At 49.8% G+C, this 16,384-nt stretch overlaps 1 protein-coding gene across 1 annotated transcript in view; it reads right to left on the bottom strand.

Annotated features, from left to right (window-relative positions):
* Positions 1-9,392: 9,392 nt before the first annotated feature.
* LOC122366423 (dynein axonemal heavy chain 6-like) overlaps positions 9,393-16,384 on the bottom strand; it is a 47,043-nt gene continuing 40,051 nt past the window's right edge. The window contains exons 59-71 of the mRNA XM_043338668.1: positions 16,024-16,225; positions 15,549-15,789; positions 13,775-13,975; positions 13,383-13,481; positions 13,091-13,233; positions 12,678-12,851; positions 12,325-12,504; positions 12,035-12,127; positions 11,626-11,787; positions 11,289-11,396; positions 10,849-10,972; positions 10,406-10,513; positions 9,393-9,948 (exon numbers count right to left, since the gene is read on the bottom strand). Coding sequence (XP_043194603.1) covers positions 9,827-9,948; positions 10,406-10,513; positions 10,849-10,972; positions 11,289-11,396; positions 11,626-11,787; positions 12,035-12,127; positions 12,325-12,504; positions 12,678-12,851; positions 13,091-13,233; positions 13,383-13,481; positions 13,775-13,975; positions 15,549-15,789; positions 16,024-16,225 — 1,957 coding nt within the window. The 3' untranslated portion in view covers positions 9,393-9,826. The remainder of the gene's footprint in view (positions 9,949-10,405; positions 10,514-10,848; positions 10,973-11,288; positions 11,397-11,625; positions 11,788-12,034; positions 12,128-12,324; positions 12,505-12,677; positions 12,852-13,090; positions 13,234-13,382; positions 13,482-13,774; positions 13,976-15,548; positions 15,790-16,023; positions 16,226-16,384) is intronic.

The following is a 16,384-nucleotide window of genomic DNA, read 5'->3' as shown; positions in this document are numbered from 1 at the left end:
AGTGTAATTCGGCTTACTGGGGCAACGTCCGCGGCTGACGGTCGACGGCAGTCGCCGCTGCCGGAGAGACGGTCGGAATATAATCGGATAAGCACGCCGCGCCGGCTCTGTTGGCGCCTTGTCGGCTGTCAGCGTGGCTGTTCTCGCTCGGAATCCTCCCGGACTCCGAGAGGACGTCACGGACTCTGAGAGGACGTCACGGACTCGGGAGGGATGCTTGCGGCCTGTCCGCGGCGCAATGGGAATCGTGAGCCTCGCGTTTACATTGAGGTGACATACGATCTCGTGATTATTTTACGAGGTAGCTGCCCATCAATGGTCAAGCTGCTTGCATATTCAGTGGTTTCGGGAAGTCCTAACCGTTCATCGAAGTCTTTGCATTGGTGCCAGTACGGTATGAATAATAACACGAGCGTTCCTACACTTTGATCTCACCTACTAATCGATCGCTTGAACTGAAGTTTGAACGCATAAAGTGGGCGCCAGCAGTCAGCTATTTTATTGTAACTATGGAAATTATAAACATTTTTGATTTATTAACTGTACCCCTTTCTTGTAAACCTGGGCCCGGTTCTTATAGAAACACTTACCGGTAAGTGTCACTTGGGCCAAAGTGACACTTATCTTAGGGCGACTTGAAGTCTCGGTTCTTATAGCCACACTTAAAGCCTCCCTATGATAAGTGTTACTTTCCTTAGGGAGACTTTGAGTGAGACAAGCAAAACGAACTTTGCATCTCTAAAATGTTGTCATTTCTGGTCATTTCTGGCAAATCTGTCCATTTTAGGAAGCAGTCACGTGCAATTTGTTCAATTCGTACTTTGGATATGCATATGACCGAATATTCGAATAAGAACCAATACGTTGAGATGCAGTTTTATATTTACCTTTGACTCTTTGTTGTTGTTGTTGTTCTTTGGAAATTATTAACGCCATTGACAAATAGCACTTAACCCGCGCCCCGTACCGCCATCGGCGGACCCTGCCACCCGTAGGGGGGTGGGGGGGGGGGGCGTTTCCCCCTATGATCTTGGAAGGTTACCGACCGATTTTCAAATTTTAAACGGCATTCGATAGCTCCATCGGGGAACTACCTTGTAACCAAATTTCATTGATCTAGGTCCAAATGATGAAGTCACGGGTCAGGTCAAAGGTCATATTTTCACCGTTTAGAGGCCTAATTCTAAGGAATGCGTTATAACATCGAGCAAAAGGAAAGTTATCCCGCGCCCCGCGCGCGGGGGGGGGGCAGAATCTGCCCCCTCCCGTTTTTCGCCAATAACTTCCAAACGCGTTACGCCAGCGACGTCAAACTTTCAGTACCTTATTATACATCAATTTGACACGTTCCCTGAAAATTTGAGCGAAATCCGTCGGAAATTTTTGAGAAATTGACGGTTTAGTGACGTCATGTTCGCCATTTTCGCCTCAAAAACGGCAAAATTTCAAACGCCGCTAACATCTTCATTGTTAAAGGAATCAAGACGTAACAAAAAGTTTATAGGTACGTGATTCTACTTTGTCTATTAACCCTATTAGTGGCAGGCTCCTGGCTACCCCATATTAGTGGCAGGGGGGGGGGGGGCTGTTTACGACCCCCCTTGATATCTCGAGATCTAACCGGCTGATTTTCAAAATTCAAACGGCATTCGATTTGGCTCAACGAGATCTACATTTCTAAAAAAAATAAAATTAAAAAATGTCAATAGGGGGTAGAGGGGGGTAAAAACGGGCAAATTGCAGATACATTTTAGACTGTTTATCACGGCCAGGTTTCTGAACCAATCTTAACGCAACTTTTGCCAATCGATAGAGAATGAACCAGGAATTCACATGGATCCTAAAAATATGCATTTTCAAAAATCATAGGCGGATACAGATCATTGAGGTTGGGGGTACACAAAAAGTATAGTAAATAAGGTTTTTGTTGGTACTGTTTCTAAAAAGGGTGGCAATGGTCTTGTTATGTTACAATTTTCTTATGAGAGAACGACTAAAATTGTATTGGTCATGCATAGGCGGTGTCAGGGCACCTATGTTGGGAGGTAAAAATAACCCCCCTTTTTGGACGCCTGGATCCGCCTATTATAGCAAAAACGTGTCAAAAGAGGATGCACAATAACTTTATATATGTTATCCATGGGCGTCGAAACCGGGGGGGACGGGGGGGACGCGTCCCCCCCAGTCGAGGAATCCGGGGGGGACGTCCCCCGCAAAAATATCCTCATGAATGATTAAAAAAGTGATCAACGAAATTGGTGTATTGTCGTTTTGGGATGAAATTGCGGATACCTACTCGTATACAAATTGAATCATGCGAATTGCTGACACTGCACTTGCTTGCAGGGCTGCGGAGTAGATTGATTTTGGTAGCTCTGACTCCGGCTTTTAAAAAATCGCTCGGAGTCCCCACCCCATCTCCGATCACGGCATCCCTCGGCCCGCATCGGAGTGAAAAACATGTGATGTGATGCTTTTGTCTCTTTGAACATTTCTTGGCACGTTAAAAGATAACATTACCTACGAGGTGCAGCTCTGGACTGTCCGTCCCAGGTCCTCGATAGGGAGCCAAAGCTCCAGTTGTAGGGGCGACCATATTCAACAAGGGCTGAAGATCTGTCCCAAAGTCTCAAGCTTGCAAAGACCACACATTTTATGTAGGATATTCGTAATAGTCAAGACCTTCAGCTCACTCTCAAACGGCCCTCTTCCCGTTCAAGGCCATCCGACAGCAGAAGGTCTCACCATGTCCTTTGAACGCTTGATGCTTGAGGGTGAGAGGACCTCGTCCTGGTCTGAGAGAGCCCAGGAGGATGTAATACTCAGTATGGTCCTACATTGGTCTTACCATGACCCGGCCTTCAATCACCACAGCCAACAGAATCTCCAGCTTTTATCCGACCCATCCTCGGGGATGACGTTGACTCTGACTTCAGAGTTGAAGTCTGGTACGACTTTGGTGACTCCAACTCCGTATCCGACCAAAACCGTCGACTACGACCGAAGTCGACTCCGACCCCGCGGTCCTGCAGCTACACTGCACAGAGTTTCCAACTTCTTGGAAATAAGCTGTACCTATGGTTGACAGAGGACCACACGATTTTTTAGAGGCAGGGCTGCTGGACTTGGTGACCAGATCCTAACTGTCCTGGTATCAAACTTATTACTCGGGATGCAAAATTTATGCGTTTTGGGACTGTTTTGCCAAGAGTTTTTGCCAATTTTCGCGGCGCTTCGCGCCGCCAATTCATGCACAGATAGAAAAGAGTGTGACTAATAACGCCTCCACGCGAGAACATGAGAACATGTGTATTGTGTATGCGTTATAAGTAGTGCATAGGCCTGAAATTGTACGGTAACTAGCTTTTGGGTTTTTAGTCAGCCAATCCGTCCCCCCCAGTCAAAAATCCGTGGCGACGCCCCTGATGTTATCACATGATACCTTTCATTCACTGTTCGTAGAACTGGTGCAGCATCGTGATCTTCGCCCAAATGACTCGCTTCACGAATAGGACCCCCAATTCCCAGTGCTCTGGAGCCGCCCCTGGTAAAGTTATGAACTTGAAATTTTCAGGGAATGTGCCGAATTTAGTTTTAGGATAAGTCAGAAAATTTCAGCAACGTAGCTTCAGCGGGTTCGGAGATATTCCCGAAAAACCTGAGGAGTGGATAAAAACAACCCCCCCTGCCACTAATAGGGTTAAATGGCTATCTCGGTTTTTGAAAATTTTGGATTTTGGCCCAATTTTTTTCAAAAAACTTACTTTTTTGGGAAAATAATTAAAAATCCAAAATTTTGAGTGTATCGAAAAACCGGAATATATGTCAGAAAAGTGGTCTATGTGCATCTACATACCAATTTTTAGAAGAATCGGTTCAAAAATGTGGGAGTTATTCAAAATTTTATGACGTCACGACACACAAATTTTTTGAAAAAAAAGATTTTTTTTGGAAGTTCTAGACCTCGTACGGAAACAAAAATAGCACCATTCGATTCGCCGTGAAAAACTGCATCAGATAGACACCTTTTTAGGCCTTCTTCCAAACTTCAAAATTTGACCTTACTTGACCTCGACCTGAAATTCATCCAGAGGTGGTCCATATCACTTATTGAGTGGCCTATTGAATTTTATGAGTAAAATGACCCATAAAACATGTGTCGCACATGCCCTTTTCTATATTTTGTTTTTGGTGACCTGACCTGACCTGACCTGACCTTGACCTTGACCTTTGAATGACATTGTATGCAACGAATATTGTCTTGGTAGTCTAAGAACACGTTTTGGGCAATCAGTCTCAGTCCATTCTTCGGCAACTACGGTGCAAGGCCGATACTGTAGAAACTTGCATTTTGTACCCTTGACCTGACCTTGACCTGACCTCTGACCTACTTGAGTTAAAAAAAATTGGGCTCTTAAGATCCGCCTTGTTGAGAGCTTTCGATTGCCGTTTTCCCCGTCTTTCTACGACCATCGGTTCGGAAGTTAGACAGGGGGGCAGAATCTGCCCCCCCCCCCCAGCAGGGCGCGTATGGCTGAATAGCCCAGCGGGGCGCGGGTTATCGTAAATCATCGATAAAGCGTTAGTTGCCTGATACATAACGACGCATTTTTTTCCAAACCCCATATCTGTTCTCCCTTGAATTTCCGGGAGGCGCGAATAATCCCATTTAAAAAGTGTCCAATCGGCCCAGCCGTTCTCGAGATCTGGAAGCGGCACCCTGCACGTGCGCACGTGCAAAATGGTTCCCAACTGGCTTTTGCACACGGCACTCTACTAACCGGTCCCTAACCATGTACCAAATTTCAGCACAATTCGTTCAGCCGTTCTCGAGATCTGGAAGCGGCACCCTGCACGTGCGCACGTGCAAAATGGTTCCCAACTGGCTTTTGCACACGGCACTCTACTAACCGGTCCCTAACCATGTACCAAATTTCAGCACAATTGGTTCAGCCGTTCTCGAGATCTGGAAGCGGCACCCTGCACGTGCGCACGTGCAAAATGGTTCCCGACTGGCTTTTGCACACGGCACTCTACTAACCGGTCCCTAACCATGTACCAAATTTCAGCACAATTGGTTCAGCCGTTCTCGAGATCTGGAATCGACCCCTGCACGTGCGCACGTGCAGCGGCACCCCAACTGTGGCACATGGATATGCATTGTCTAGTGGGCGCCTACCTAGTTACATGCTAACTTCCAGCACAATAGTCCCAGTAATTGCCGGATTATTGTAATGTGAACGAACGTGACACCTCTTCATTTTGCATTCGGCACGTGCAGTGACGGTCGCCCAGATGCATCGAAACTAGCCAATATCGGGGTATAAGGGATGGGATCACTAAACAGAGAAGACTGCTCATCAAATGGTTGAACGGTTGCGAAGATACATGCGTCCCAAAAGTGCTTTATTATAATCATGTCACACTAACTGCGGTTAGGGTGGTATCACCCTCCCTAACCAAAGTCACACTTACCGGTAAGTATCACTAAGGCTAGTATGGCTATAAGAACGAGTCCCACTTTCCGGGTTAGTGCAGCTCGATGTTAGGGTGGCTATAAGAACCGAGAACTCGGTTCTCACTATTACTGTATGCCTGGCCCATTCAAATACATTAGCCAGAGGGGTGTGGTAATAACTGGTGTACAGGGTGGGGCAGAAAGATTTACCTCTTGATTTTCTTAAATATTTCGGCCCCGAACAAAGATATCAAATTGATTTCTGGCACATATTTGCAGTAACATGTACACATCTCAGCGACGGCATAATGACTCAATATGGTCACCTTTGTCCTTCACCACTGCTTCGAAACGTCCCTCTGCGGAGGGGCACGAGCGCCGCACTGTGTCCCCGCCAAGATTCGACGGTGCCGTCCCGAGGGCCAGCTTCAGGGCGGCGATTCTGCTGTGTGGCACTGCACACACCCTCCTCTCTCAGATGGCCCAGATTGCGAAGTCCATCAGGTTCAGGTCTGGACTTGATGATGGCCGAATGTCTTTGTCCCAGAACCCAGGCATGTGGGTCTTCCACCACGGTTGAGCGATGTTGGCCGTTTGCGGCGGCGCACCGTCCTGGACGAAGACATATCCGTCTCAGAACGACTGAGTGACCCAAGACAAAGCATGTTCCTCCAGCAGATGGACTTGAACCTCTGAATTCACTTTCACAGCCTCCTTGATGAAGACCAAGGCTCCTTTTGAGCCGTCGGATGCGACGGTAGCCCAAACCATGACACCAGCAGGCTTCAAGCAACAAAAAATGGTGCGAATAGCAGGATCGATGCTGGATGGACCATCTGCCAAAATGTAGACGCTTTGGGAGTGTCTCTGGGGCTCAGGCATGAACATGTTGTCATTGGACCAGCAGAATGCCTTGTTACCGGCGCTCCTGATCTCCTCCAATGTCTTTTGGATCCTGTGTAGCCGGTTTTCTCTGGATGCCGCCGAAATTAGGTGTCGACGTTGCATCCTGTATGACATAAAGCCTAAGCCGTCGTTTATGATTCTCTTGGCGGTTCTGGGCTAAACAGAGAGTTCCCTTGGCAGTTTGCGCATGCTTCGCCTAGGAATTGAAACACCTTCTTGTGCACGATATAAACTAGCTTTTTGAAGCGGAAATCCCTTGTTCTGCCTGGCATGTACTTCGACGACACTAACACTGTCTTTTTAAGTCATTTAATTATACTGCAAACAGTTTTTACGGCAACACCGAGCTGTTTGGCAACGCTTCGGGAGCTGTGGCCAACCTACTTCAGCGCCGCAATTTGGGCTCACTTAGTCATCTTCGCCATAGCTCACCAACAACTATTACAAAAGGTAAAAACGATCTTAAAGTTGATACATGAGTCAGTTGGGAAGCTGCATGTAAAATTTTATCAAAATCCGTTCATAACTTTTTAAGTAATGGACTGAAAACAAACAGGTAAATCTTTCTGCCCCACCCTGTAAGCAAATTGACCACGGTCAAAAATGCATTACCAGAATGCACTTAAGCGAACATTTTGGAATGGTCTCGTTCCTAAGTCGGCTAAGAGCTTCGGTCCAGAAAATAAATTTATCGTTGGCATACAGTAAAATACATACCAAACTCGGCCGGTGATAAATTTTCAAGACCTCAGTCCTTACTGATTTTTGAACTCGGCCTTCGGCCTCGTTCAAAAATCCAGTAAGGACCTCGGTCTTGAAAATTTATTTACACCGGCCTCGTTCAGTATTATATAACACTTAGCAAGTGTCACTTGCTTAGTGAGACTTTTAGGGTGGCTATAAGAACAAAATCGCCAATTCCAAGTGTCACTAGGCTTAGTGAGGCTTGAAAGTATGGCTATAAGAACCGGGCTCTGTTATTTAGTGTAGTAACCGGGTAGTTTCTTAAACCCCTCGTCTTCTTGTTCTCTGTCTACCAACGACCAGATCTAATGCAACTGCAAGGCATGAGGTCTGACTTACCATGTCCACGACTAAGGTGACATCGTTTTACTTTCTACAGTATCCTAGCCTGTGCCGCACTCCTAACTTTTCCTGACGCCACTCATTTTCTTTGGGGATGAATAACATATGCATAGATATGACAAAACAACATACCTCTTACGCTATTTAATCGCTGAAGATCGTCAATTATTTTCAAAACCGGTAGGTAGGTATCTGAGCGTCGGATGCAGCATAGCGCGCTGCACGTCGCATTCCTCCTGAGCCAGTCACTCGACAGACAGCACTGAAGGACCACCCGGACTTTGGACCGGCCAGTGTTAGCCGCTGCGCCACCACCGCCGTCAACATCCCGGTGGGGCTGGCCGGTGTGACCTCAGTGACGTCACTGGCCGCTGTGACCCTAGTGACGTCACTGGGACGACGGAAAGGCCGGCAGCCGGGACCGCTGAGCCGCCCGCTGAGTCGGCGGGGTTTGCGCAGTCCCCAGACCGGCTCCTGATTAGCATGGGACGGCAGCATTCCGCGGCTGGCGTGCCGAGGTGGTCGGATCAGGGGGGGGGGGGGGGGGTCAATGGCCCCGCCGCGGAGATGACCGTGGTCGCCGGTGCCGCCACAAAGGGGCATTAGCAGCTGCTTGCTCAGAGAAAAGGCACATAACGGAACATGCAGTTTGCTCTTAGATGCGCTTAGTAATCTTTTTTATTAGTAAAGTAATTTTGGCTCTCAGTGATAACTGAGATACCGATGTGGTTGAAGATTTAATGTGTGGTTTCGTTGAAGCATTAATGAGTGAGCATTCAACAAGGCTCGCACAAACATTCCTCTGTCAATATGTCACATTAAATCGTTTTTCAAGCGTATTTAATCTATAGGTCATTAACATGTGCCATTCACCCGTCTATCACCCGTCCCATCGTAATGCCTCGAGACGGTGTGCGTTTTCAAGCCACTGTAACTCAGCCTCTCGGTCGCGGTATGTTTTTTCTCGCTGCCGTAACTTTTATTGAGGGATGCCAAAATGAACTACTTTACATTTAAATATAGTTATGCTAAATCTGAGACCTGCAAAAGTTATAGAAATGCGTTTCAAGCGTCTTGTCACTCAGTTCTTATCAATCGCTGAAATGATCAGTGGTCATGTTTTGTTAAAAACCGTGTGATTTGACGCATTTGGGAGCGTTATCCTTTTTCAGGCTTAAAATGTGATAATTTTCAGAGGACTGCATGTCATTCGAGAAAATCGTTCCAACGAAGAAACCCGTACTTGCATTCTTAGGCAAGCTTTCCTGCCAGTCCTGACATCTAGCTGCTGCTGTAAAACGCTAGTTCGGCCTTTTGCCTGGTGGTGGCGCTCAGAGCTCAGCCTCCACCTCGTGCAGTAGCTCACCTACAAGACAAGCTTTATTCGATAGTTTGTATCGATTCGAAGCAGCAGCGATCTATGGTCTCCTAGACTCGTCGCGAGTTAAGGGTGTTCAATAGGTATAACTCGTAGCCCCATAGATAAGATGTCCCATCTAACATGGGGCATCTTCCGTCTGATGGTGACAGCCGATCAGCCACCTCCTGTCTAGGCAATAGTAGAGGGTAGCTTCAATACGACTATTGAGGAGATGAAGCCACCGGATACGGCTCACGGACCCACGCTGAGCTGGCAGACAACTGAGAAAGTACCGGCTGTTTAGTCCGGCGTGGTGGGTGACAATGAGCTGAGAAAGCAGTTCTCAGCAGATCCAGCCCTGAGAAGTCGCCGTTCATTTGCCTGTCAGCTGGCCTAGTCATCGTGTAGTACACCCGACGTAGGAGATACAGGACTACCTATCGGTTTCAGTGGCACCCCGATTGAGATTGGGAAGTCAATGTTTGGTGCACCGTCGAGCAGGCGGTAAGGACTAAGGACAGGGTCTCAAGTGTGCTAAAGTTGAATGGTAACTCGTTTTCCGTTTGCTTTCTGAAACTACTCTTCGGTGATAGCTGGTCATTTATTGCACTTTTCCTTCATATTTTTGCATCTACACATGAACCAGCAATTACCAAAGCATGATTATGGACAAAATATCCTATGCAGTCAATTAACAGTAATTCATAACAACACATATTTACCACGGACAGATTGAAAGCTTAACAATAAGTGACTAGAAGATGTCACGATTGTCATCTTTGAATCAAGTAACAGCACAACAAGCACCATTCGCTCTCTGTGCAGAATTGTCTGCATGATTCGGTACGCAACAAAAACTCAACGCCCATAATCCCACTCGCAAAACAAGTGAGGTGGTTTAACGCATTATCATTAATTTCACTATTTGATTGATATGTTTCTCTCCTCTTTCAGACCGCCGCTTGCCGGCTGTTCGGGCCATGGTCCGTTTGCGGTCCGCCTGCCGCCCGTCGCGCTCAGTCCTGGAGCAGTGTGAGCAGCGCGGTGCCCTGGGTGATCCAGTGCTCCTCGGGCTGGTCACACGGCAGCTGGATGTCCACCACAAAGTTGGTCGAGTGGCCCGTCGTCGAGAGCACACCTGCAGCGCGGATAGGTGTGAGGTGAGTCAAGTGACACGGATGTGGGCGGAGACGACGGCAAGGGTGAAAGGCACTGGTGGGTGCAGGATAGGGACACTTATTGGTAATGAGCAGGAAGTAGGCGGAAGATAAGCAATAAGTAATGACAGGATTGCGGGGTGAAACCGAAGGTCCATGTGCCTTCCTGCAGCCGAGTGCGGGATAATCAGTAGTCATGCTGTCCCCAGGGCTACTCGCAATGCCAACTAATCTGCCGGGAACAACTGGAAGCTGGTTTGCAAGGGATCAACGAAGCATCACTCATGATTCCTTGGCACCAAATTAGGCCTGATCATTCATTCCGTTACCTAGTCAATACGCGTTCTGACTGTATGACCACTATCATGCACATTATTGTACGCAATTCTGCACATAATGTCCTCGGGTGACTCGATGTCGGACGTCTGTAGCTCTTACCTGCGCGCACCGGTGTCCGGTACAGGGGGCACGTGTACTCGCCCGGCTCCGGCACGTGGTTGAACGCCGGCAGCACGTGCAGCACCGGCAGCACCGCCTTCAGCTCACCTGAAGGCAGACATGTTGCATTTATGCCGCTGACTAGTGACATACACTTTGACTTAGGCATACGTCCATATCAAGCGCCGAGGATTTAAGCATCATAGTCCCTTGCACGCCCCTGCGTCCCACTCCCATCCCAAACTCTGAAATCCCTCATCTAATGCCGGGTCGGTCAGGATAGGTCAGTATCGCAGAAGACCGTCTGCCTTACCACACCCCAACCCACCACCAACCCCATTCGCCAGACACCTCACCTAGCGCCGGATCGGTCGGCATCACGGTCTTCACGACCCAGTAGACCAACCAATCCCAACCTCATTGCTACGACAGAGCTCTCTCACCTAGCGCGGGATCGGTCAGCATCATGGTCTCCATGTCCCATCGCGCTGCGTCGATGAAGAGTCCGTGCACGAGCAGTCCCTCCTCGGGCACCTCCAGCTCGTCGTCGAGCCAGCTAATGAACGCCTGCAGCAGTCCATGGTTAGGGTCACACTCAGCTGTTCACTGTAGCTGCGGTTTAGTGTTGCTCAACGCCATGTCTGGTGGACCAAGACTCATGGCTAAGAAAAATCTCTACTAGCCGTTTCAGGGAGTCGGGAGGTGCGAAGTGGTACCCTACCCAGGAGAGGAACACATTGACTGGAATACCCAGCCTGCCGACCTGCCGAGGTTGCTATCCATAAACGGCAAACTTTTTGATCGGGCTGAATGAAGAAAGATCATCTATAATCCATAGTCTCATTAGTAAAATTGTGACTGTGACACCGTTGGGTCCACTCACGCTGCCGCTGGCCGGCCGGCGAAACGGGCCTGCACTCTCCGGGGCCGGCTCCGATCCGGCGCTGCCTTCCCGGGTGCTGAGATCCTGGCGCCACTTCATAATGTCCGCCTACAGGTGACGAAAACATCGGTCAGCGGGAGCCTTTTACTGATACACAGGGTCATCGAAAACCGTCCTGGATTGACGCACACCGGTCACATTGATTAACCTTGGAGTGAGGAAGAAGAATGACGCAAGGGGGACAAAGGCAAGGGTTGGCAACAGTAGAAATCTCGCTCTCTAATCAACGTTTAGAGAGTAGAATCATTCTTGGTTTAGAGACTTTGCATTGCCATACCTGGTCGCGCCACACGCTTTGGACGTTGTACTGGAACCTCAGCTGATCAATGGGAAGCGTGTGCTTCCGGGCGAAGTTCTGCAGGATCCCCGTCAGAAAGCCTTGCGGGAAGAAAAATCCCGAGAACCAGAACGAGGTCGGCGGACCGTTGCGGCTCCAGTCCTGACGGCACAGACGGTGGAGACGTTTGTGTCAGGTCACTGACAACGAGCGAACGGCTGACACAACCATGAAAGGGGATCTGGATTGATGCATGCTGTTGGGACGATCTGTAACATCAACGATGAGCAGTGTGTATTGCTAACATTCACATCTTTCTCGCTCATGATTTTTTTGTGCCTCTAAAATGTCTCAAACGGGCAAAACAGCGAGCGCCATTTTAGCATGATTTTGTTCAGTCGTGACTTACGGCGAAGGCGTCCACGCGTAGTATGAGGTCATTGACCCAGCTGCCCAACGACTTGACCGACAGGTAGCCGACCCGGCCCCAGAGTGCCGGCACCTGTGACACAAAGGGAGTAGCGGATTACGGTTGCACATCTTGGTTGGTTTCGCTTAACGCCGTTGCATGTCTGTTTTTTAGCATTTTGTCCCAGAATAGCATGCACTATACGACCTCTCTGCAGAATATGTTGTCGAGTACAATTAGTTCCTGAGTGAAGATAAACACACAGCAGCCTCGGTGTGACGGCCACGCACCTGATTGTTGACAAACGCCTTGTAGACGCGGTCGAGCTCCTCTGACATGACCACCAGTCCGCGGATGGCGCGTTTGAGCTCGTTCAGCGTGCTGTGGATGCAGCGTAGCAGTCGGTTGTAGCGGTCCACCTCCTGAACTAGCACCGTGGTCAGCGAGTTCATACGGCCACAAGAGTCCAGCTGAGGGCAGCACGGCGAAGCGAGAGGTCAGAGGAGCTCAGGAGTCCAGCTCTCGGGGTATTCTTGGTCGTAGCATTAGTGATGTGGATATAGGGTCATCTGAGGTGTGCTACAGGTGCCGCTTCCGCTTCTGAACAGACTGGGGTGGTGTGGACACTGGACAGTTCTCTCACCTGGAAGAGTTTCTTGTGCGCGAGCTCCATGTCGATTTTGGTGGGTATGCGCCCCTCCATGGTCTCAGCGAGGTCGTAGACGAACTGGTCTCCGCTGCCCTCACCGCCGGCACTGGTCGCCAGCCACGGCTGCATGCTCAGAATGGTGCTCAGCAGGCGCTGCGTCTCCTGGACCTGCACCGCGTACACACAGAGACGGTGTCAGAGGTGTGCCAAGCTATCAGCTGTATACTTCACTTGGATATCATGAAATGTGGTTAGAGATGTGACACCATGACAGTGTCCCGTCCGCCGGCCTTTAGTCCAGTGTCGCTCGCTGCCTACATTGACTCGTCCCTCTCCCCCGGCCCGCAGTCTTGTGTGCCTACACTGCCTGTCCTATCCTCGACTTACAGTCCAGCGCCGTTACCTACCTTACTGACGACGTCTGCATTGACGTGCATGCCGAAAATCTCGGGCGAGTCGACCACGGGCAGCCGGTCCACGTAGCGGCGGTACTCGATCAGACCGCCCTCGTTCGGCGCGTAGTACGTGCCAGAGTGAGAGTACTTGTGGTCTGCGGACAGCAACAGAACGGTTGAGAGTTATAACCAGAGCCAGGGATGCGCGGGGGCGGGCCTGTCGCCGTCAGTCAGGGCACATGACTGAAAAAAGAAACAGTCGATGTCAAACGCGTGGTCGCCGATGGTGTAAGGCGCCACTTACCGGGTTCCATGGCGGCCGGTGAGAAGAAGTTTTTGAGGACGGTGGTGAGACAGCGCTGGTCCCAGTTGTCCGTCACCCGACCCCCGTACGTGATCTCTCCTGCGAACGATGGAAAACGAGACCTTCAGCATTACCACTCCTTTACATACGACATGCGGCTAACCGTTATCGGGGAAACGAGCAACTTGGATAAGTAGGAGTACAGGTAAGCGTTGACAGCTGCTCGCCTTGCTCCGGAGTCATTAATTGCAGCCTGATCAGTGCTCACCATAATTGATCTCCAACAGTATCCGATAGTCACATCAGTAGCCAACATGTCAACAGATTACCGGCCAACCGACCGTCTCCAGCCATGCACCGTTCGTTTAACCCCGATGTGACGCCCGACTGACCGGTGATGTACTGCAGCGCCTCCCATGGGATCTCGGCGTCCTGGCAGAAGAGCCGCAGGTTGTCCAGCGCAAAGTCGCGGTCGTTGGTCGTGAACTCGTAACCGATGTTCCAGCCGAGCGGGCCGTACTTTTTGCGCTCCTGGATCACCGCGTGGAAGAAGCACAGGCCGAACACCATCCGGCGCCAGCTGATCTCCAGGGCTGTCGGATAGGGTCACATGTCCGTCAGAGCTGCCGAGATAGGGACACACGCCCGTCAAGCTGAGCATCCTGTTGCGAAACATGTACAGGGTGTCCCATAAGTTCGTTCTCACCTAAATTTTACGTTTTTAGGCTTTCTTGCTTAAAGGCACGCTGAAATTGGTTCGTAACTGAGATTACATGGTTGCCATGGCTGGTAGAAATATGCTCCACAGTAGCTAATTTCTGTAGACAAAATAGTTTTTGCTAGAGAGCCCGCTTCCTACAGAGACGGCTAACGCCGCAACATAGAGGTCTCCGATACGGGTACGTCTCAGTATTTAGTCAGCACGTGACCATTCGCGACGATTGAGGGTGATTGAGGCCTACCAGTCTGTAGCCAATATCCATCGCTAACTGGACGCACAGTCAGCAAGTGACGCCGATGATTTGTTGGGAGTCAATAACTGCAAGTTTATCCTCTTTCTAGCCAGCCCTCAGGAATGAGCCAAGTGGCCAAAACTGTGTGGCGCCAAAGTGGCCATCAAAAAGGTCAAAGGGTTAGAAAGTTGGTAAACAGACTTTTCAGGATGGATTACCAGCTGTCTAAGAGTGTTCTTTCGGGGTACATAACTCAAGGTGACTTAAGCTTTGCTTACCGGAGGGCTCAAAACAGTCAAAAACGTCTTAAAATGGCCAAACATGAGTTTCGTTATGCCTGAGGCTAAACAAAACTAGAGGGCTGATGACATCAACCAGGTCATCTGGACTAACTAGTCCACGTTCGAGATGAAACACCCGTCCAAACCCGAAAACAACCCCATAAGGGCGAAGGAGGAGGCCTTCATTTCGTCCCGTTATGTTCCTACTTCCTATGCAAAAGGCCAGGGTCACTGTGTTGTGGGGTTATAGGCGTTCTGGAGTTGATCAAGTTACAAGTGGCAACCCGGAAACAGTTTTGGGAAGCAGAATGCTTTTCCAAGAACATCTAGGAGGAATTTCAGCCCTCAAGCTGAACTCGAACCGCGAGTATGAACACATTTATAGAGGAGAAAATGGCATCCGGGAGGTCGTAGGCCCATCTTCAGGCAAGACAGTGCATCAGTGCACAGGTCAAGCAAAGCTTAAAAGCGGCGCAAGGAGACTGTGACAGGCGTTTGTGGCAAGATCACATGCCAGGCACCTCATCGGATCAAAATTTCATAAAAATTTGTTGGTTATGCTGAAGTTGAGGCTCGTTGAAGCGTAGCGCTGTTCCAGCCTCGAGGAGCTCACGGCGCATGTCAAGTCAGTCTGGGTTAACTTTAAGCCTGCTATGCAGCCAAACATGCCGGTTGGCATGCCGCAGCATGTATTCATGTGTTTGCCTATTAAATGGGGAGCACATTGAGGGGTCATAAATATAACAAAACGCAATGTACTCTGTTTCACATGCAAACATAATGTGAGAACGAACTTATGGGACACCCTGTAATGTGACTGATACAGAAAATGTGGTCTAGATGCACCTGTTTACAAGCCTGTGATACCACGGATTGGCGATTCCTAGACACCTCAGTGCCTTGTAAAAGACAAAAGAAAACGCGTCACTTACGATTATCATCGAAGAAGTCGCTGGTGATGGCGGAGAATGCCTGACGCAGGCTGTTGCGGAGTCCGCGCGGCGGCTCGTTGGTCACTTTGACAGAGTTCTGCAGGATCTCCACGGGGAATGCTTTGGCCGGCATCGACGACAGGAAGAGCCGGAACGACTCGTGGACGGCCGGCGCCGCCTCCGGCAGGTCCTTGATGATCGTCTCCAGACACGGCATCCACGACGCAGACAGGTGGCAGTTCTGCCAGCCGATGGGGAACGATCAAATCAATTTGGCCAGTTCTAACGGCCGATTGCCGCACAAGACACGCCTAACAAAAACATGATGAACCTAGGTTGTGACATGTCAAAAAGACATACGTAAAATTTCCAGATCACGTGCCACCACAAATCACTACCCGTAACTGTTACTGGTGCCCACACAAGGATGTTGAATGCTAACCACTGCCCCACTCCTCCCCCGCTCGAAACTCACCTGCAGGAAGACCCAGTCGCCGGTCTTAGTGGCCTCGGAGATGGCCCGCTCGGCCACGGGACCCTGGCCCTGGCCCAGCGAGATAGCCGCCACACGCTCATCCATCATGCGATCTCGGGTGAACGACATGAACTCGCCCATCGGGTCTGTGCCCTGGCTCAGCACGAAGATTAGCGGTGTGTACCGGTCGATGTTGGGGAACCTGTCGCAGCGCCGAGGATGAGAAGGCGTCAGAACTGGGCAGCGGGAAGTTGAACCAGTGGTCGACCGAAACCGGAATGGATTGCTCGGGGAGGAGGGGAGACAGTTGTCCGGGCGTGACAAAAAGTTTTTACAGGGAAGTTAAGCTGGCACCGCAGTA

Source organism: Amphibalanus amphitrite, unplaced genomic scaffold, assembly GCF_019059575.1.
Source record: "Amphibalanus amphitrite isolate SeventyFive unplaced genomic scaffold, NRLGWU_Aamphi_draft 000805F_arrow, whole genome shotgun sequence".
In the NCBI taxonomy this organism is placed as follows: Eukaryota; Metazoa; Arthropoda; class Thecostraca; order Balanomorpha; family Balanidae; genus Amphibalanus; species Amphibalanus amphitrite.
Note: the sequence above shows the minus strand (reverse complement) of the source record. Positions and strands in the feature narration are given on the sequence as shown.